We start from the raw sequence: 22,220 nt of genomic DNA, 5'->3' as shown, positions 1-22,220 counted from the left end.
ACTCACTGAATGTGTGGTACTTTATATGAGGCGGAGGGAGACATTATACGTGAATGACTGGTTTATATGAAATATGAACATGATGTCATACATACAAGTAGTCCCCGGGTTACGAACAAGTTTGGTTCCTATGCTACCGCTGTAACCCGAATTTCCCCGTAAATCGGAATTAACCTTTAAATACCGCCTAAATGTCGAAATAACTATCCAAAAACACATATTTTACGCCATTGTACCGTCCTCGTCAAGATGTTGGAGCTTAGTCCTAGCTAGCTAGCGAGCTAAGCTCCAAAAAACGATATCAAACGTCCGTGTGATTTGCCGACTTTATTCAGTTGCTCAAGACATCAACTCTTGCAGAATGAAACTAAGATAAAAATGAGATTAAATTTTAAATTTATGTTTATAACCAGCTGCTGATATAGCAATAACAATGAACACAAACAATTAGCAAGTATCAGTTAGCGTCCGCACATCTTCAAAAACAATCACATCAACTCGCCCCAAGTATTCGACCACAATAGCATACCGCACGATTGCTATTTTTAGACCGCAAGGCTGCGTGACGTCACCATCGTAAACTGGAAGGGGGTCAACTGGGGGTACTGCTTGTTTTCTACCAGTAATCTTTCAAAAAAGAACATGCCGAGTAAACACTGCTGCTATGGAACTTGTAGAAACGACTCTAGCCATTACGACAGATGAAGGATGTTTTCTTCATACGTTTCCCGAAGCCAAAACCTCAGAGGAAAAAATGTGAACAATGGAACAACTTGCGCGGATGTCCAAAAGACCAGTTTAACGCCAGCAAGGTGAATCCATTCACCTTCATATGCAGTATTGTTGGGGGCCATGGTCCTACAGGTGACAATGCTGATCCATTGCCTGCCACAGCCTGCCCCGAACAGGTAAGCCATTTTGATATTTTTACTTAATTTTTTAGCGTGGCGTTTTGCCATTCTGCTTCTGTCTGACATTGAATGACCTGAAAAAAATTAAAATGGTATCTGACTGCCACTGTTGTTACCTTTTCTGTTGTAAAGAAACAACATTAGTAAGAGGAAGTGTAAATAAATTAATACAATTAAGATTTTTTTATTAATGAAAAAATTAAAAGTGTTCTTTTGCTGTCACTGAGTAGTATTTTCGATCGCTACACAAAAAATAGCAATATAAATTGCTTTAATAATAATAATTAATATTATTAATAAAAAAAAAAAAATAATAATTAATAATTAAAAAGGTGTCGATAAAAAAACATACCTCTGGATCAGGTCGGGTTTTTTTTCAAGTCTTTTTTAGCACTTGATACTCAAGACATCTCTTCAACTGAACATTTGTACGTTCTTCCACATCTTTACCAATGAATTTGGCTCAGGGACATCATTTTCGGACAGAATTGGTAGGTTTAGCTCAGTAAACTTCCCATTCGTATACTATTTACATGCATCTAGCATGAGGGACAAACGCAAGTTTGACCCCCCTAGCAACAGCTGCTAACGTCATGAATATTAATGAGCAAAGGTGACATGTTACGTGTGGTACGCTATTGAAAATGCACAATAAACAGTACAAAAGTTGTTTCCTCTGGATGCCTTACAAGCAACAAATGTGGGAGTAGGCTATTTCCCGTCCCACACTCAGCTTTTTCGTGGCAGCACATGGCTCTTCCTTGTGTGTGTGCGCTCTTATTCATGTGCACAAATGTGTTTTTCTTTGTGTGTAAATACGCTCTTACTCACAAGTGTGGCGTGCGGAAGTACTACCTGCTCTACGCTTCCTACGCCAAAATAAAGCATGCATCACAAAACAAAAGTCAACATTATAATAATATTTTTTTTTAAAAAAAGACTGGAGACCCCAGCGTCGTAAAGTCAAAATCACGTAAGTCGGGTACGTTGTAACCCGGGGGCTACCTGTACTACAGAAACACGCATAGACATTACAGATTACGCAAAAACATAGGAACAGGAATCACTATTATGTGAGAAAGGATTTCAAGAGGGGTGTTTAAAAAAAAAAAAAAATCGATTCTGAGATATACCGATATATTACGTTACGAAATTCTCGTATCGATTCAAAATCTGTATCGATCGATCCTTACACGTGTGTTTTGGTGGAAAAAAAAAATCACTGGCTGCACTTCTACTTCCGTCCAGTAGTTGACAGCACGCAGTAGCATTGACTTGCAGTCTGTTGAAGTAACAACAACATTAGACTAATCCGAGTAGAAATTTGTGTACCTCGCCCTCTAGTGGTTGTTCAGATTAATCCTTTTATAAGTCTGAAATTTGGGCTCATTTTGACTACAAAAACTGAGGTATGAAGTATTTTGAATCCTGCATTTAAGCAAGTTTCGACTAAGGCAAGTTTGCACTTAAAATGTTATAATGAAAGCCATGTGTTGTTCAAACATAAAAGAAAAACATTTTACTTGTCTTGGATGAGGTTTCAATGATAAATTTATATGTCCAATTTATTTTCTAAATTGGTATACAAATATCGCAATACAGCAATCCCTCGCTACTTCGCGCGTCAAACTTCGCGCCCTCAGTCCATCGCGGATTTTTTTTCTATTAAAAAAATTAATACAGATGAGCCGTCTCGAGCCAATTACGTAGTCTCACTCTCTCTCCTCCTGTTCTTTGTTGGTCAAGCAGCGCACTGGAGTTACTTAGTAAAGTTAACGATGATTGACAGACGTTTAATGTTTTGATCTTGCCACAGATGCTTGTAAGCTGAAACTTCAAAGCATCGCATGTGTCAATCCTAGTTTAACTTGTTAAACAATTGCTGTGGCAACTTATTGTGTGTAAGTGATCAGCTTGAGTGGATTGGCGTAGACTCACTCAATGAAGCATTTAATAAAGGCAAGCATTTTTCTACTTAATTGTTGTTTAAAAGTAATTAAGTGGGACAGTTACATGTTTAATTTGAAGTACTTAAAAACCATTTATTAAAATACATTAAATTGTAGAGCTGTCAAACAATTACATTTTTTAATCGAGTTAATCACAGCTTTAAAATTAATTGATCATAATTAATCGCAATTCAAACCATCGATAAAATATGCCATATTTTTCTGTAAATTATTGTTGGAATGGAAAGATAAGACAAGACGGATATATACATTCAACATACTGTACATAAGTACTGTATTTGTTTATTATAACAATAAATCAAGAAGATGGCATTAACATTAACATTCTGTTAAAGCGATCCATGGATAGAAAGACTTGTAGTTCTTAAAAGATAAATGTTAGTACAAGTTATAGAAATGTTCTATTAAAACCCCTCCTAATGTTTTCGTTTTAATAAAATTTGTAAAATTTTCAATCAAAAAATAAACTAGTAGCTCGCCATTGTTGATGTCAATAATTACACAATGCTAATGGTGCTTAAACCCATAAAATCAGTCGCACCAAAGCGCCAGCAGAGGGAGACAAAAAACACTAGTAACAAGTGGACATGATACTGTGCTGTCATTTTAATCTGTTTGAACGGGGCATGTGCGTTAATTGCGTCAAATATTTTAACGTGATTAATTTAAAAAATTAATTACCGCCCGTTAACGCTATAATTTTGACAGCCCTAAAAATTATAAAAGTTTTGATTGATATATATATTTTTAATTATTACTACTTTAGGGGGGGAAAGGTGAAAAAAATGTCTTATATGTATCTCTTTCCAGTGCTAAATCTGAATAAATACATTGAATGCACAAAAGGGGGAGGGGAGGGTGCTACTTTGTGGTTTTTCACTTATTGCGGCCGGTTCTGGACCCCATTAACCGCGAAAAACGAGGGCTCATTGTAATTGTCTTCAAGTATAGTATCAGGATTAAATCGGGATCAAATTAAATCGTAACCTGTAAATCGTGATACGAATCGTATTGCCAGATATAAGGCAAAACACACAACTAGTGCGTGAGATAGCATTTCAGTCATGTGGATACGAGGTTATGCCCAATAATGTTTTTCATGTCCCTCACAGTTGAAATGCCATTGTCCATTCTAAACCTCCATCAAATCTTGCAATATTTTTTTGTGCACAACTTCATGGTAGCATGCTAAGTATTTGCACCCAAACAAGTCAACCACAATGAGTAGGTGTGGCCATGGAAATGATCTTCAATCACCTCAACCACTCCTATTTTTCCCCTCCTGTTTGCAGCAATGTGTTTAGCAGATGTATAATCCTGACTTTATTAAAGCCGAAACATACAGCTCTATAAATGGACCACTGGCTGATTTTAGCTCTCCCAGGGCACAAATCTACTTACTTTACCTCATGTGTTCACTCCAGTGCGACCTTTTTTATACAGTGCAGCGACACTACACACACTGTGGGAACAAATAATATTTGAAAGCAGCTGTGAAGAAAGTATTACAGCTAATTCTTCTGAGTGTACACCAACACCGCCCAAACATGTGTCACCAATAGATTATGAGCCCATTCATCAGGCAAGATTGTATGTTTTGGCTTGGCCAGCCATTCTTTCAACTTAAATCCAAATAGACCACACAAACGAGTGCATCCCAGTACGAACATATCCGCCTAAATGGCGCTAAATTATCGTGATGTCACGCCGCTCTCACAGGCTACACGTTTCTTTCCTCGGCACAAGGTAATTGGGAGTAATATTTAATGGAAACAGTGAGTGAAATGTGTTAGTGTTTATTCTCATGCAAGGGGAGGGACATTTAAAGTGACAGGCTCGTGTCAGACAGCCAGGGCGGCATGATGATGATGATGATGAAGCCTTGTGTACAGTTAACCCAAATTAAGGCCAAAGTAGTTCAAGATGACCAGTTTGGATCATCATGTATCAAAATCAGAGTTGGGTAGTAACACATTACATTTACTTGAGTAACTTTTTGAGAAAAATGTACTTCTTCGAGTAGTTTTAACATGCAATATTTTTTTCTTTTACTTGAGTAGATTTGTGAAGAAACACTGCTTTTACTCCACTACTTTGGGCTACAATAGAGTTGTTATATTTTTTGTGTATTCTACATATTGACTTTATTATTGCCAGAGATGCCGACAGTGACAGTCTCAGTTTCACCAGTGAGACGTCAAAACAATAACCACATGACTCCATTTTACCAATCAGAGTTAACAATGTTTTTTCTCCACTAGAGGGCGCTAATGCTCTTTGGATGGGTGATGTTTCATATTGTTGTTCTATTCTGAATTTGATTATTTTTGTGTCATAATCTTGGCCTAATATGTTCATGTAACAGTTTATAATACAGTATAATAATAACAGTTCATATCGATGAAGTTATGCTGAGAAAAAAAAAATTCTATGATTTTTAAAAAAATCAAACTTTGTAAGAAGTTACTCACAATGTTACTCAATACTTGAGTATTCTTTTCAACCAACACTTTACTTGTACTTGAGTAAATTTTTGGATGACTACTTTTACTTGAGTAATATTATTTTGAAGTTTTTAGAAATTTTTGGCTGCTTTACCCACCTCCAATCAAAATTGTAGCTACTCCTCAACACAAACGTAGTTCATAAGGTCACAATTGAATGTGAGGCCCGCATGTGCTTTCACTCAAAATATTAAATACACATGCACATTCTAATAACATTCAATATACTGTAAGAACTGCATAAATAATGATGCCTTTGGAAAGCTAACGGTGCTCCGTTTGTTATTGTCATAGCATTGTAGCAATACGACATTGTAAATAACCGTTCACTGCATGAGTATAAAAGAACTCCGTTGCCACATTAGACTATATTAGCACAAAAAAATGTATAATATAATCAAATATGCTCACTATAACGTGCCCAAGTACTGTATCTAGACTTTAAAGTGGAGAGCTGGATCTTGTAGTGTCGACATATGGTTCCAATATTGCATTTGACTACCATATTTGGTTACACGCAGGTGTGCAAAGGATTAGTGCAGCTATACATCACTGCAAACAACAACAACATTAAATTAACACCTATTTGACATTCAATTATTTATCAAATTGTTAAACTATACATATATACATTTTTACCGTTTTGTGCAGTTTTTGAAATTAATTCTATTTTATTATAAGTATGTAGGTTTCTTTGACCCCTAAAAATGACCTCGATCAATTGCACAGGTTTGCCGGAGATGAAGTCCCTCTCTCTCTCTCTCTCTCTCTCTCTCTATTATATATATATATATATATATATATATATATATAACTAAGAAAAAGATAACGATAAATGATACAAATTTGCAGTGATAAAAATTTACAGTGTATGATAACAGTTTTGTAAGAGAATGTACTTGTTGTGATTTATTGAAGCTATACAACTACGGCATAGGTTTTCACCCGTCTGAATGTGAAATTCAACATCTACAGTGTTTGTGATTTGTGAACCAATACAGCACAGATTCTGCTGCTTAAATTGTAAGAACACACATTGCAATATTGCAATGTGTCCTCCAGCACTTATAAAAAGTGTTCAACTAAGTGATAAAGTCCCTTTATATATACATATAATAAAAAACTGAGAAAAACATAACTATATATGATTTTAAAAAATTACAGTATATGATACCAATTTTGTTAGAGAATGTACTTATTGTGATTCATTGAAGGTATACAACTAAGTTTTCACCTGTCTGAATGTGAAATTTAGCAAATATTTATTAATTTGTGAACCAATACAGCACATATTTTGCTGCTTAAATTGTAAGAACACACTTTGCAAATACAATGTGTTGTCTAGCACCTATAAAAAGTGTTCAACTCACAAAGTGACGGTTCTGTTAGGCAGCAGGCTGACATCGGGGGGTTCGGACAGCTCCTCCTTTCCGCAGCTGACCCTCCGCCCCTGGGGCTGGGCTCCATGCGTCTTGGAGCGCTCCTCCGTGCAGCTGCAACCAAGGAGCCCTCGGCACGCCCGGGACGGCCGCGGCCCGGGGGCGGCCAGCAGGAGCAGCAGCATCAGTACCACACGACCCGGCACAGGGATGCCAACGCCGGGCGCGCACATTGTCCTGGGGCTGGATCTCAGCTCAATCTCGGGTCAACCCATATCTCCGGCATGAAGCCTCCAGAGTGGGGACGCAATCACAATAAAAGTGAGGTTCGATCCAAATATGACAAACTTGGAGAGGTTTTCTTCTGCAACACAGCAGTCCGTTCCGTTTAAAAAAACAATAAAATTCAAACACCGCCCTTATGTCATGGCGTTCCTTCGATCCATTTGCTCCAAATGTTTGTGGTGTTTTGATTTCAAATCCAATGCCAAATCCAAATGACCTCTACTCACTACGACTCTCAAATCAAGACTCTTGGGAGTGTCCAGATGAGTAGTCCTAGTCCAGCGGTGGATGAGAGTCAAGACTCGGCACTCAAAGTCACACTGACATCTGTATGAAGGAATGAACCGGGGGCGAGAAAAAAAGTTTTTCCAAACTTTTCCTAAGTTGTCTTCCGCGCGTCTTTTCTTTCGTCTAGCGCGCCTTGAAGTAAATTTAAGAAGAAGAAGAAGAGGTAAACCGGTGTTGATGGCTGCTGCAGTGTAAACTCCCAATCTAGCGGATCTTTCCTGACCGCTTGCCACACTCGCCTGGTGCGCCGCGAAGTGGTCTCCCAGGTCCTAGCGCTTCCTTATCACATCTGCAATTCCTCACACTTTTGGTCCCATCTCCAACCAGAGGTGGCTCAACTGCACTTAATTTGTATATGGTGGAAAACACACAAGACTGAAAAAGCAGTTTCTGCTCTTGCACTCCTCTCTAAAAGAAACTGCTGTATTTTGAATGAATGAATGAATTTATTGTCATTGTCATCATCATCAAAATCATTGACAGTTTCAGAGTGTGGAATTTTGCCCGAAAGAAAGACGAAGACAGACAAAGGAAAGACGGGAAAAGCAGATGCTTATCGATACCCGTCCCCCATCAGCCAGGGACGCACAGACAGCATATTTGTGTTACAGACCACTTATAATCTTCACATATCGTTCAAAAGTCTTTGATTGCCATGGAATTTGACATATTGTCAATTTGAGTGGGTTCATTGTATCAGTTGATGTCTAAGTAGGTGTAGGGAGGGAAGGCCGGGGGTGCCATGGAGGCTCGCGTCTGTTGTATCCGCTTTAGGAGGCCTCTATTTTCTGGATGGAGGATTTGATTTCATCCAGATCCTCAGGTTTCAGTGCTTTTGAGCCAAAACAACTGTTGTGTTTGATAGAACAATATGTCTATATGTTGCCAGAGCAGATTCATGGCGCATTCAGCCCCCGAACTATTTTTAATTTTTCCGTTTTACCCTGGAAACCCCCGTTTACAGACGTCACGCAACCGCTTTTGTTTCAACCCAGCCATAAAACGAAGGTAATTAATTATATGTATTATTCAAAATGTGTGTCATTTTTAGGTTAGAATATTTAATTGATGTCTAATATTTTGTTTAAAAAAAAAAAAAAAAAAAAGGACTTAAAAAAATTATTCACTCGCATATTTCAAACTTTTAAACAAACGACGTCACAATGAAAAAAATGGCGTCTGTAAAAAAGTCTCGGATATCAACCTTACAATTATCGCTTAATTGTATTTTTTTTGTTGTTGTTGTTGTTACTGTCGCATTTTCTCCAATATGTTAGATGATTAATAATCAATCCAAACAAAGATAATTGGAAAAAAAAAAGTTTAAAAGGGTAAATAAATGAAAAAGAAACTCTCGACCACTCCTTGATGTCTGCGATTTCTGCATCACGAACCCTTGTTATATGACCATGTATCACCCATAAAATCCCCCAAAAATCCAGCTGTGGCCATTCACAGCTGTGTCTTGACACAGTGATACATGCTACATGGAGTTTCTGGATCGAAACAAGGTAAGTACGCTATAATATCTCGTTAAAGTCATGGCTTCTGTAATTCTGCTCTCGCATGCTCTCACCTCCAGATAGGGTGTTGCAGTTTAAAAAAAATTTTTTTTTTTTTTTTTTTAAATTATTAATGTAATAGAAATAGAGATTTTAATATTTCCAATGATGTTTCACACATGCATATCGGACAGTTTTGAAATTTGGCCAAATTGGGGGTCTCTGAGCGGGACTTCAAGTTACCTGAGTGTTTTCCGCCATATCCTTAAGAACCAAGTGCGTAGGTTTGGTCTCAATATAGGTCGGGATGATGTAACAGCATAACATGCATGTACACTTTTTGGACATTAATAAGACTAAACAGGTTGGGTGAATGGGGGTCAGGGCTACATTTCTCACAAATATGAACCTAATTAATTGATAGGCTAAATGATCAATGCAAAATAAAACAGTATTGATTTATACTAATGAACTCGTAGCATTGAAAACATAGTATCACTTCACAAAGCATCCTAGCCAGACGCTCTCATCTCTTCTTCTCCGCATTATACGTACGCACCACTAACTTTCACACTGTAAATTTATAACGTCTTATCCTGATAATTTATCTTATTTCTAGTCGAATAATTTTCTCCATCTCGTTTTGAGTATTAAAGACTAACAGATTAATACGTCAGATTATTCCACTTAAATTAAGTAAATATTACGATTTGTTCTTATTAAGACCATACATCTAAAAGTGGTCATTTTTCACCTGAACCCAGAAAATTTTGCTGTCAAATAATGCTTTGAACAATTCCTATTCTTGAATTAAGAGCATTTCCCAAAAACAAGTTTTGTTTATTTTAAGATTAAACATACTTTTTTTTTTTATTTTGTCATGCGTATTTTCAGCTAGCTATTTTTCTTATTTCAAGAAATCTGAGTAAAATTTACTTGAAGCACTGGCAGATCATCTTACTTATTTGTAGTAGATTTACGCTGAACACGAGGGAATTTAACTAGTTTTAAGCAGGTCTGTGTTCGCAGTAAATATGTGTTGGTTCAGGTGATACACCGTTCGATTCAAACCTTTGTTTTTGAAAAACTACTAAAGAAAGATTTTGAAAACTTCCAGAATAATGTCTGGATTTTATTAGCAAATTTAAATTGCAATATTTTAACATAAATTATATTAACATAAGCAATAAATACTAACTGGGGCTGTCAAACGATTAAATTTTTTAATCAAGTTAATTACAGATTAAAAATTAATTAATCGTAATTAATCGCAATTCAAACCATCGATAAAATATGCCATATTTTTCTGTAAATTATTGTTGGAATGGAAAGATAAGACACAAGACGGATATATACATTCAACATACTGTACATAAGTACTGTATTTGTTTATTATAACAATAAATCAAGAAGATGGCATTAACATTAACATTCTGTTAAAGCGATCCATGGGTAGAAAGACTTGTAGTTCTTAAAAGATAAATGTTAGTACAAGTTATAGACATTTTAGATTAAAACCCTTCTTAATGTTTTGGTTTTAATAAAATTTGTAAAAATTTCAATCAAAAAATAAACTAGTAGCTCTCCATTGTTGATGTGAATAATTACACAGTTCTCATGGTGCTGAAACCCTTCAAATCAGTCGCACCCAAGCGCCAGCAGAGGGCGACAAAACACAACAAGTGGACATGACACTTTGGTGTCATTTTAATCTGTTTGAGCGGGGCATGTGCGTTAATTGCGTCAAATATTTTAACGTGATTAATTTAAAAAGATTAATTACCTCCCATTAACGCGATAATTTTGACAGCCCTAAAACTAACCTGTTAATAATTTCTCAACTATCCAGGAATGCAAAAATTAACATTTGTCTGAAGACCACTATGCATTGTCTAACTAAATAAATTAAATACAGTATCACTGGGGAAAATAACTCTTCAGGTAAAACACTACTGCTTTTGTCCACAAGCATAGCCAAAAAAATGAAAGCTTCTTTAGGCTGGCTTAAGACCACACGAATAAAATAAAAATGAAAATTGGGGAGAAGGGGGTAAACCTCAGTTCACTACATTTCTCACAGTTTAATTAACGCTAGCAGTAGAAAACATACAGGAGGATATTTCTTTCAAAGCAGCTCCCTAAATTCACACAAATTAACTAGGGCTGTCAAAATTATCACGTTAACGGGCGGCAATTAATTTTTTAAATTAATCACGTTAAAATATTTGACGCAATTAACGCACAAATGCCCCGCTCAAACAGATTAAAATGACTGCAAAGTGAAAGGTGTACTTGTTTTGTTTTTCGGAGTTGTGGCGCCCTCTGCTGGCGCTTGGGTGCGACTGATTTTATAGGCTTCAGCACCCATTGTGTAAGTAAGTATTGACATCAACAATGGCGGGCTACTAGCTTATTTTTTGATTGAAAATTTTACAAATTTTATTAAAATGAAAACATGAAGAGGGATTTTAATATAAAATTTCTATAACTTGTACTAACATTTATCTTTTAAGAACTACAAGTCTTTCTATCCATGGATCGCTTTAACAGAATGTTAATAATGGTAATGCCATCTTGTTGATTTATTGTTATAATAAAGAAATACAGTGCTTATGTACCGTATGTTGAATGTGGATATCCTTCTTGTGTCTTATCTTTCCATTCCAACAATAATTTACAGAAAAGTATGGCATATTTTATAGATGGTTTGACTTGCGATTAATTGCGATTAACTACGATTAATTAATTTTTAAGCTGTAATTAACTCGATTAAAAATTGTAATCGTTTGACTCACCTAAAATTAACGCTTCGCTAACTCTGATACAGGTCGAACTTTCGTTAACAAAATCAGTGGTGTGTTCTCACCTCCACAACATTCAAATTACTGCTGCTAGTGGAAAAACAAAACCTAATATTCCTTGTCTTCGAAGGGGTCTAAGGAGGCGGCATGTTGTATTTGTGTCGGGGCAGTGATTGTGTGTGTGTGTGTGTGTGTGTGTGTGTGTGTGTGTGTGTGTGTGTGTGTGTGTGTGTGTGTGTGTGTGTGTGTGTGTTGGCGGGGGGGGGGGGGGGTCAACCCATCAGCCAATCAAATGTGCGTTTGAGGGGAAAAATGGACTGGCACATTGAGCAAGTGAAAAGGGGTCAATGCAAGTCTGAACATGATGAAAGTAATTCGCTTAATAGTGGTACGGCCAATTACAGTATATCCCTACCGTCCCTATGCAAACCTACACCCTTGTTAAGAACTACATATACTTGATAAAAGTAGAAGTACCGGTATTTGTACTCATACTTACAATAAAATAAAATAAAATTTAAAAAAAACGTGTTAGGGGATCGAGTACGAGGTGTACCCAAATGCAGGGAAAACAAAAGGCAGCAACGCAGAGTGGTGAATGATCAACTCAAAAATGTTTTAAATTCGGTGACAAAACTAAAAGTACAAACAAAAGCCCAAAAAAAGCAAAGTACAAACCAAATTTACTGGGGACGGGATTTAATAAGCCCAGGCTTCTCCCGTCAGCCCCTGTCCTTTTTTCAGGTTAATTAATCTTATCACAATGCTATCTTGTAACTGTCAATGATACCGATGATGATGACAATAAACAATAAACAAAACACAAATTCAAACAAAAGACTGAGTATTAAACTTACTGTGGGATACAAGCACAATGGGAGCATGGACACAGACATGGGATGAGAACATAATGGCACAACAACAACAGACAGCACATGGGGATCTTAAATACAGACAAGGGGTAACAAGACAATGAGGCACAGGTGGGCGATAAAAGAGGCAGCGGATTGGTCAAGACACAAGGAGCAGGCAACAACGGGTGAAATCAATAGGTAATCACAATGGCAAGAAACATTAGACAGGAATGAACTCAAGGCATGAAAAAGCATTATAAATAGTTGACATCATTGTTAAAACAACCATTTATTTTATATATAGTGACACACAAATTGGAATTTTTATTCGTATTTCAAATATATGTTCAAACTGTAAGATTAATACCTAAGTTATTTTTGTAGTTTGTGACTACATTGCAGAACCCGCAAATATTCTGGAGAAGTTTGGATCTGAGGACAACATATGTTTGTCCTCTTGGGAAAGCAGCACTAGAGAGGACAAATTTTGAAATATCATTAAAGGTGACAGAAAACAGCCCCATTGCGCGCACAGTTGAAATTCAATCAATTGTGATTAATTTGACAGAAGAATTGAAATCTGATTAAAGCCAGAAATTTAAAATACACATACACAGAGGTGGGTAGTAACATGTGACGTTTATTCAATTACATTTACTTGAGTAACTATTTGAGAAAAATGCACTTATTTGAGTAATTTTACCACGCAATAATATTTTTTACTTTTACTTGAGTAGCTTTGTGAAGAAGTACTACTTTGGGCAACATTAGAGTAGTTACATTTACCCTATTATTCTACATACTTCTATTCTACACATGACTTTAATTTTGACTGTCTCAGTTTCACCAATGAGATGTCACAAGAATAGCCACATGACTGCATTATACCAATCAGAGATAACAATGTTTTTCTCCACTAGAGGGCACACATGCTCTTTCGACAAGCGAGGTTTCATAGTGTTGTTCTGGTCTGAGTTGATGTTTTTTTTTTTTTTTGTCATCCTTTTTGTCTTGATATGGTCATGTAATAGTACATAATAATAACAGTTCAATGAAATGAATTTGTACTGAGAAAAAAATATACCATTATTAAAAACAAGACATTGACATTGTAAGCAGTTATTCACAATGTTAATAATTACTTGAGTATTCTTTTCAACGAATACATTTTTACTTGTATTCGAGTAAAATTTTGGATGACCACTTTTACTTGAGTAATATTATTCAGAATTAACACCACTCTTACTTGAACGTACTGCAAGTAATGTAGCCAAATGTAATGCACAATTCACAATTGATTGAAATGTACCTTTTTGTAGTTTTATTGACGAAGCACGTCACTCACTGACTCGCAATGACATCCTCATTAAAACTTGTTTACTGCTATTGACAGATATAACAGTCAAGTGTCCGTGTTAACTGGAAAAGCACTTAATGGGTGTTATTGGTTTAAACCAGGGTTCACTAAATCCGGACCTCGAAGCCACTTTTCCCGTCGTGTTTTCCATGTCTCCCTCCTCCAACACACCTGAATCAAATAATCAGGATCATTACCAGGCTTCTGGAGAGGTTGGTGATGACATAATCATTTGATTCAGGTGTGTTGGGGGAGAGAAACGTGGAAAACACAACAGGATAGATGGCATCGAGGTCCAGATTTGCTGAACCCTGGTTTAAACTAATGATGATGATGATGGCAATGAAAACATTCACCATGACCTGTAGCTGATTAGAAAGAAATTAATGGCTCCATTTTCTACACAGCCTTGCTGCCATTGTTTTCATCGGAAGGAGATGTTAATGTTTGATAGCATCAGTCATGCAGTAAGAGCTGAGCTGCCTGCTGGTGAATAAATGCTGAGGGTCTCACTCTGCGGTGTATTGTGTTTTTGCGCGTAGATCATGGCCTTTGCTTTCAGTCGGAGGGACGACGAGAAAGCACAGACTTGCGTTTTAGCGACACTTTTGAAGTTATTTTGGCGTTCTAATATTATATCATGACCATTTTACTTTTTTTTTTTTTTTTTTTTTTTATAGGCAGACAACATTTGAGAATATAATTTGGTCATTACCTGAAAAAAAAAACAACAACAAAAAAAGTCTGCCCCGAAAAACTGAATGTTGTCCGAACAACTAAGTACTATTAACTGTCTGTCTGTCTGTACGTCCATCCGTCCGTCCGTCTGTCCCAGCTCCCTTTTAGTAGTTAGTGTCATAGTGTTCTCAATTTGTCCCTATATGATATCCGATGGACAGTTAGGCTACGTTCATACTACAGGTCTGAATTCACGAATCCGATTTTTTCATGTTTTTCCGACTCGAGTGAGGCATTAACTTGACGGTCTGAACGTGACAAGTCGCATAGAACTGGACCATTTCAAATCCGATCTGGGTCACTTTCGTATGTGGTTCAAATCCGATCTGGGCCCCATTTTTCCAGACTGTCGCGGCGGTCTGTATTGTCCAGTCTCTCAAATCGGAATTCATGCAGCAATTACATCATCAAAAAGCGAGAGAGACGCCACGGTAGCGGGGCAGCTGTGCGTTATTGGCGCCTAGCTTGCCTTGAACACGGCATTTTAGGAAGAGTCGGACTTGACAACAGTCATAAAAAAAATAAAAATGGGTTGAGGATAAGCCTGAGAATGATCGGTTTTCTGTCTGCTCCATATAAGCAATATTTCAACATTGCTTACACGGCCGAGAGTCGGGGCAAACTGTGCGTATGTGTGTGTATGCACGGACAGTACGTGCATGCTATCGATCCATATACTTTGAATATAAGCCTAAACTGGGATTATTTATGTCTGTTATTTGTGTCCTCTTTTTAAAAAGCAAAATATGATATCCCTGGAATGACGGATGACAGCCAGCATGTGTGGTCATTTGTTTTGATGCTTCTGCGCATGCGGGTCGTCTTGCTCAGCGCTTGTCGGACTGCGAATTAGTGCGCATGCGTAATACTTGAATGGTCTCAATGGACAAAGGCAGTCTGAACGGGCACGCCAAAAAAAACAGATATGACAAAAAATCGGATTCGTGCATTAAGACCTGTAGTATGAACGTAGCCTAAGATTGGAACACTTATAAACCATGTCATAGTTCAGTGCACCATCATGGGTTCTTTTTACACCCAACTCTCGCCCACCCTTTATGCCTCCAAAGCTCTGCCTCTGGTCACTGTTCCTTGTGCAGTAGGTGCCTTAGGTAAATGGGTATGGTAGGCTACAATTCGCTTTTAATTTAGCGGGCCCTTGGCAGTATTGAGGCCGACTGTACACATCAACCGCGGGCAGCCGGCGCAGATAGACATCCCGGCTGAGTATTATTAAACAAAGCCCACATTATATAAAAAACAAATGAATGTGACAGAATATGTATTTTAGTGATGGAGATTATTGTAAAACTGAAAATAATTACAAAGATAAAATGTGTACTGTACTGTATCCATGCGAGGGATGATGTATTAGGGGCATTGTTGTTTTCATCAAAAATGACGGTGACAAACATATTTCGTCAATGAACAATTTTTCATGACGATGACATGACAAGCCAAAAACTGTTCTTGGGAGACTAAACATGAAGAGACAAATTCCAGTTTTCGTCTGACAAGACGACAATGAGAAGTGGTATCTGTCATATGTTCACAATGTGTGACATTTTCAGATTGTACGTGCCGTACGTAAGCCTGCATCGTAGCAGTGTTTGGGTTGTATCACTCATGTGAAATGTGCTGCGCCTCCACATGTCCCCATCCTCACTGGTGCTAGGATGCGCGTCAAGCTAGGCTGCGCTCCATTTTGTTTTGAAACACATCGTAAGATTCGTTTTCTTATGTTGGCAAGAAAGAATATGCAATGTTGCATTACCTGTTAGGGCCTCTGCTCCTCCTTCCTGAGCCCTGGCCCACCTCTGGCAGGTGTGCGTGTTTTTATTCTGATTACAGAGTGGACGTCAGACGGGTGGAGCGGCCACAGGTGATGGCGATGATAATCAGCCCTCTTTAAAAGCAGTGGACGCCGCCACCTCGTCGCCCGATAAACATGTCTGTTTGCTAAGTCAGTTGTATCTCGCATTCTTCACTTATTGCTCTGATCACCGGCTCACGACATTTTTTGCTCTCGTCCCAGGTCCTGTTTTTTGCGCGCCCCTTGCCGGATTTCATGCCTGCCTCCTTCCCGAGCTTCATCACCTCACGCCCACTCGACGACCCCTATCATCGAGTTCCACTGCTTTTGTGTTGGACACAATAAAGCATTTTGGTTTATTGCCACACTGTGCCTGTGTCTGCATAAAGATCCCCTCCATTCCGGGAATCCTAACATTACCTTTTAAAGGTGTGCGCTGTGTGATCATCAAATACTAAACGTAAGTCAATGTAGTGTTAGCATAGTATTTGCAATAGCATAAACCTTAGTGTGTAGGGTGACCAAATGTCCTCTTTTGCCCGGACAAGTCCTACTTTCACGTAGTGTCCTCGTGGTCCGGGCGGGTTTTATAAATTCATAAAAATGTCCGTTTTATATGATTTTTCACGGGACCAATTTGAAGAGAATCCCTCCGACCGCTGGGTGGCAGCAGTTGACATGGCTCCAACGAGAATGGAGGGAAGTAGTAGTTCTTCTTGTTTTTGTTAACAGTTTACCCCTACCATGAGGCATTACCGCCATCTACTGGGTTGACGATTTGGCCACAATGCCTGAAGTTTTTTTTTTTTTTTTTTTTTTTTTTTTTATGATAAATACGTATATAATGGCAACTGTTGACTTCTGTCGGAGCTTTGACTGTAAAATCCCGTTTGGTGTCGCATCGGCGCGCTGCCGATGATTGTAAACTTTTATAGCAAAGTTTGATTTTTGCCTCAGCTAGCTATCAGTAAGCTAAACCGCGCTAGGCATTATGGGAAACGTAGTTTTGAACTGCTACGTTTGGAAACATGCTGATTGAATAGTTTGTCAGTTTATTTCGGTTTTTGTTTGTTTGCAATCTAGAACATTGAATGAGAACATCAATTGAATGGGAATAACAATTTGTCAAGGACAATTGTCATGATAGTAATTTATAAAAATGTTTAGTTGGCACATAGCCGACTGTGTGCATGTGTATTGACTGGACTACATTTCTATGGGTCAGCATTATAAATAAATAAATATATATATATATATATATATATATATATATATTTTTTTTTTTTTTAAGTCATTTTTTTTCAAACTGCATTTTTCCATCCAGAGTGAGGGGGCACACTTTAAATATATTAAAGTGATATAGGCATTTTTGAGTGAACTTCAAGTAAAATTCAAGTATCTTGAGGCCGGGCTGAGTGTCCTCTTTTTTAGAAATATGGTCACCCTATTAGTGTGGCGAGCGTCCTCTTAAACTCTCGGACATTTTTTACCTGCAGTTCGTGGTGTCCAAGTGGGTTTAATTAACTGAAAATAATGTACCATTTTCCTGCTGAGTGTGTATTATCATCACAAATTTGGCGATGTCCTTTTAGACGCAACAATGTGTTTTTCTGTCACTGTTCATTCAAAATTTTGAAAACCTTTCTTTCCTTTTGGACTCAAACTTTTCCAGACGAAAACATTTTGAATAATCATTGACTAAAACTAGACGAAGACAAACACAGTTGGAAATGACTAATATATGATTAAGGCTAATAAGTATTTTCGTCGAAAAGATTGAGACGAAAATTAAAACTTGTTTGAGGATCAGGGGCTCTAACTTGGCAGCACTGGTTCATGGCGAAGTAGATGAGGAAGCTGCAATTGTGCCGGGCGCCTGACAGCTGATGTGTGCTGTGTTCTTATACAGTATCTATAGTGGTATAGACCAGAAAGCATGAGTTCTAGGTAGGCATGTGCCGGTTACCGGTTTCACGGTTTACCGTGGTGTGAAAACGTCGCGGTTTCAAAACCACTAAAATTTTCCGTCAGACCATAGTACGGTATTCGCTATTTTTCTTGTGTCAAAAATGCAGCCAGAAGCGGCTTGGCGCAGCAGCACTCACCCCCTCCCGTTTGTTGCTGTGTGTGAAAGTGACGCTATCGGCTAGCCAGCCAGCTAACCCAAAAATAAATACTCCAAATATAAGGCGTACTGTTCTTCAATTTATTGAGCTCTCAAATCGTGGTAAGTGTAATATACAAAATGAATACATTTAAAATGTTGTACAATTGATTTTTCCATGTGAGTAGATTCAACAGATTAGCACCATGGAAAAAGTTCGCCAAAAACAAAACACACATTTTCCTTTCAAATTCAATATAAAAACTATCTAAAAGCTTACAAAGATGATTGTTAGCCTAGGCTTACCTGGGAGAGCAACTCCGTTGAGTGTGACAGCCGCAGAGTGAGAAAACAAGCTTGAGTCGCTTGAATGAAGGGGAAAAAGTGATAGCGTCAAAGATCGCTAATTGCGAAAGATGATCTTGCCCTAAGCACAAATCCACGTTCGCTGGATCAAGGTGAGGTCTCACTCCCAATGTTTTTTTTAATTTTATTTTATTTTTTAGGTGAAACCTTTCCACAACAATATTGACATTTTAATTAACTTTTACATTTTTAAGTAACTTATGAATTCTTTATGTTCTTTTTAACACAAAGGCATGACATCATGTAGACTAGAGTTGACACAGTGGCTGAAAATGGCGAAACTTCACTTAAGCTTTTCCACCCTCAAAAAAAAAGTCATGCAGTATAAATTTCTAAAAAATTTTATTCAGAAGTGTTTTTACATTTTTATTGAAATTATTTTGTTCTTGCTCTAATCTTGAGCAACTTGAGCTGTGGCTGTGAGTATAGTCTATAAGTTATATTTAGTTTAATTTTATTTAAGATATTTTTTTATTGATTATTTATTTTAACAATATATTCATGTTCCAATTTGCAACTATGGTCTGAAAAAAAAAAATCCTGTTCAATGGAAAAAAGTTTTTTTTTTAACCCATACATCTCAAAATTTTTTGGAGCTATAACTGTAATACCGTGATACCGTGAAACCGCGGTATTTTTGCTCACGGTTATCGTACCGTCAGAATATCATATCGGCACATGCCTAGTTCTAGGTGATGTCACCTAGTTATGTTTTAGCTCCACTCAAAAGAATCTTGGCATCTGAGACAAAGAAGAAGAGTTTTTTGCTATAAATCAGATATTCACTTCTCAATTGCTTTTAGCCTGCGCACGTTTTCAGCACATCATCATCATCATCAAAATGACTTGCGTGCTCCTTTAATAGACCCCAATCACATGACGTCACAACTCCGCCCCCCTGTCTTGATCCGCCATATTGTCAGTCAGCTCGTCGTGTTTACACATTACCACTACGTACATTCCTCTTATTACGGCGTGTTTTTCTGCTCGTTAACATTAATAATTAAAAATGGTGAAGGCGTGTGTGGCGGTTGGTTGCAGTAACAGGGAAGATAGACGCAGAGACTTGAAGTTCTACCGTATGCCGAGAGACCCGAAGAGGAGAGCGAGATGGACTGCTGCAATTCGACAAGAATACAGGGCACCAAACGATCACCACAGACTATGTAATAGTCATTTCATATCTGGTAAGATGCCTTTAATATATATTTAGAGGGTTTTGGGCTGACAACCACAATTAAGATCATTGGGAGGCTAATCACCGACAACATACAGTTTCAAATTCAAGATGTTTATTTCTTCCACCATCATTATTTTTTGAATAATATTTAGCTGGTACCAAGTGAAAGAAGCTGGCCTCGTCTACGGATCATCAGTTAAACAGGGGTGTCCAAACTTTTTGCAAAGGGGGTCAGATTTGGTGTGGTAAAAATGTGGGGGCTACCTTGGCTAATTTACGTAGAACAATATATTTAAACTAGGGCTGTCAAAATTATCGCGTTAACGGGCGGTAATTAATTTTTTAAATTAATCACGTTAAAATATTTGACGCAATTAACGCACATGGCCCGCTCAGATTAAAATGACAGAAGTGTAATGTCCGCTTGTTACTTGTTTTTTGTTATTTGGCGCCCTCTGCTGCCGCTTGGGTCCAAATGATTTTATGGGTTTGGGGAGTGAGCATGGTGTAATGACATCAACAATGGCGAGCTACTAGTTTATTTTTTGATTGAAAATTTTTACAAATTTTCATAAAACGAAAACATTAAGAGGGGTTTTAATATAAAATTTCTTTAACTTGTACTAACATTGATCCTTTAAGAACTACAAGTCTTTCTATCCATGGATCGCTTTAAGAGAATGCTAATAATGTTAATGCCATCTTGTTGATTTATGGTTACAATAAACAAATACAGTACTTATGTATGTTGATTCTGTCTTGTGTCTTATCTTTTCATTCCAACAATAATTTACAGAAAAATATGGCATATTTTATAGATGGTTTGAATTGCGATTAATTACGATTAATTAATTTTTAAGCTGTAATTAACTCGATTAAAAATTTTAATTGTTTGACAGCCCTAATATATATATACAGTATATATATATGGGCTGTCAAAATTATCGCGTTAACGGGCGTTAATTAATTTTTTAAAATTAATCACGTTAAAATATTTGACGCAATTAATGCACATGGCCCGCTCAGACAGATTTAAATGACAGTACAGTCAAATGCCACTTGTTAATTGTGTTTTGTGGAGTTTTGCTGCCCTCTGCTGGCGCTTGGGTGCGACTAATTTTATAGGCTTCCGCACCCATGAGCATTGTGTAAGTAATTATTGACATCAACAATGGCGGGCTACTAGTTTATTTTTTAAATGAGAATTTTACAAATTTTATTAAAACGAAAATAAGAGGGGTTTTAATATTAAAATTTCTATAACTTGTACTAACATTTATCGTTTAAGAACTACAAGTCTTTCTATCCATGGATTGCTTTAACAGAATGTTAATAATGTTAATGACGTCTTGTTGATTTATTGTTATAATAAACAAATACAGTCCTTATGTACCGCATGTTGAATATATATATCCATCTTGTCTTATCTTTCCATTCCAACAATAGTTTACGGAAAAATATGGCATATTTTATAGATGGTTTGAATTACGATTAATTGCGATTAATTACGATTAATTAATTTTTAAGCTGTAATTAACTCGATTAAAAAATTTAATCGTTTGACAGCCCTAATTTAAACAAATTTTAGCAAGCCCTTCTGTGTGCCACATTTGCTTTATTATAATTTTTAAAAAATTCATAATTTCAACAATCTCGCCTTTTTGCCGTTCTCTTTCGACCCTCGGGCTCCTGTGAAATACTGCTGCAGTGAAATTAAACTAGCTTCGAGTTGCTTTAATTTCTCGCTGCGTATTTTCCATGTAATTTTGTCGTACATGTCAGCGTGTCTTGTTTGGTAATATCGCCTCACATCGCACTCTTTGAAAACAGCGACTGTCTCTTTGCAAATGAGGCAGACACAGTTGTCGCTTATTTTATTGAAGAAATAGTCCAATATCCACCAATCCTTGAAGCGTCGGCCATCGCAGTCAACTTTTTTTTTTAATTGATTGTCGCCATTTTACAAAATTGGAAGGAAAGGGTCACACGGGGTAGTGTTGCTTAGAGTGCTGCTCTTAAAGTTTTTCAAACTTTCATGAGAATAGGTTGAGTTTCTGTGGACAAGATAGTTGTAGATATCAGGGTAGCAGATGTCAGGCAGAGACTGCGAAGACAGCGGGTCGAAAAATATCCATTTAGGCATCAAATATGGATCTGCCGAATGAATG

General features: G+C 37.3%; 1 protein-coding gene across 2 annotated transcripts in view; it reads right to left on the bottom strand.

Annotated features, from left to right (window-relative positions):
• adgra2 (adhesion G protein-coupled receptor A2) overlaps positions 1 to 16,741 on the bottom strand; it is a 118,920-nt gene extending 102,179 nt beyond the window's left edge. The window contains exons 1-2 of one of the 2 annotated variants that reach the window (XM_057831181.1): positions 16,364 to 16,741; positions 6,756 to 7,680 (exon numbers count right to left, since the gene is read on the bottom strand). In XM_057831181.1, coding sequence (XP_057687164.1) covers positions 6,756 to 6,997 — 242 coding nt within the window. In that variant the 5' untranslated portion in view covers positions 6,998 to 7,680; positions 16,364 to 16,741. Of the gene's footprint in view, positions 1 to 6,755; positions 7,681 to 12,497; positions 12,535 to 16,363 lie in introns of those variants that run through there. The other variant, XM_057831182.1, reaches the window with a different exon arrangement.
• Between the last annotated feature and the right edge of the window lie 5,479 nt (positions 16,742 to 22,220).

This window comes from Corythoichthys intestinalis, chromosome 3 (assembly GCF_030265065.1).
Source record: "Corythoichthys intestinalis isolate RoL2023-P3 chromosome 3, ASM3026506v1, whole genome shotgun sequence".
Taxonomy (NCBI): Eukaryota; Metazoa; Chordata; class Actinopteri; order Syngnathiformes; family Syngnathidae; genus Corythoichthys; species Corythoichthys intestinalis.
This window is presented reverse-complemented; position numbering and strand designations above follow the sequence as displayed.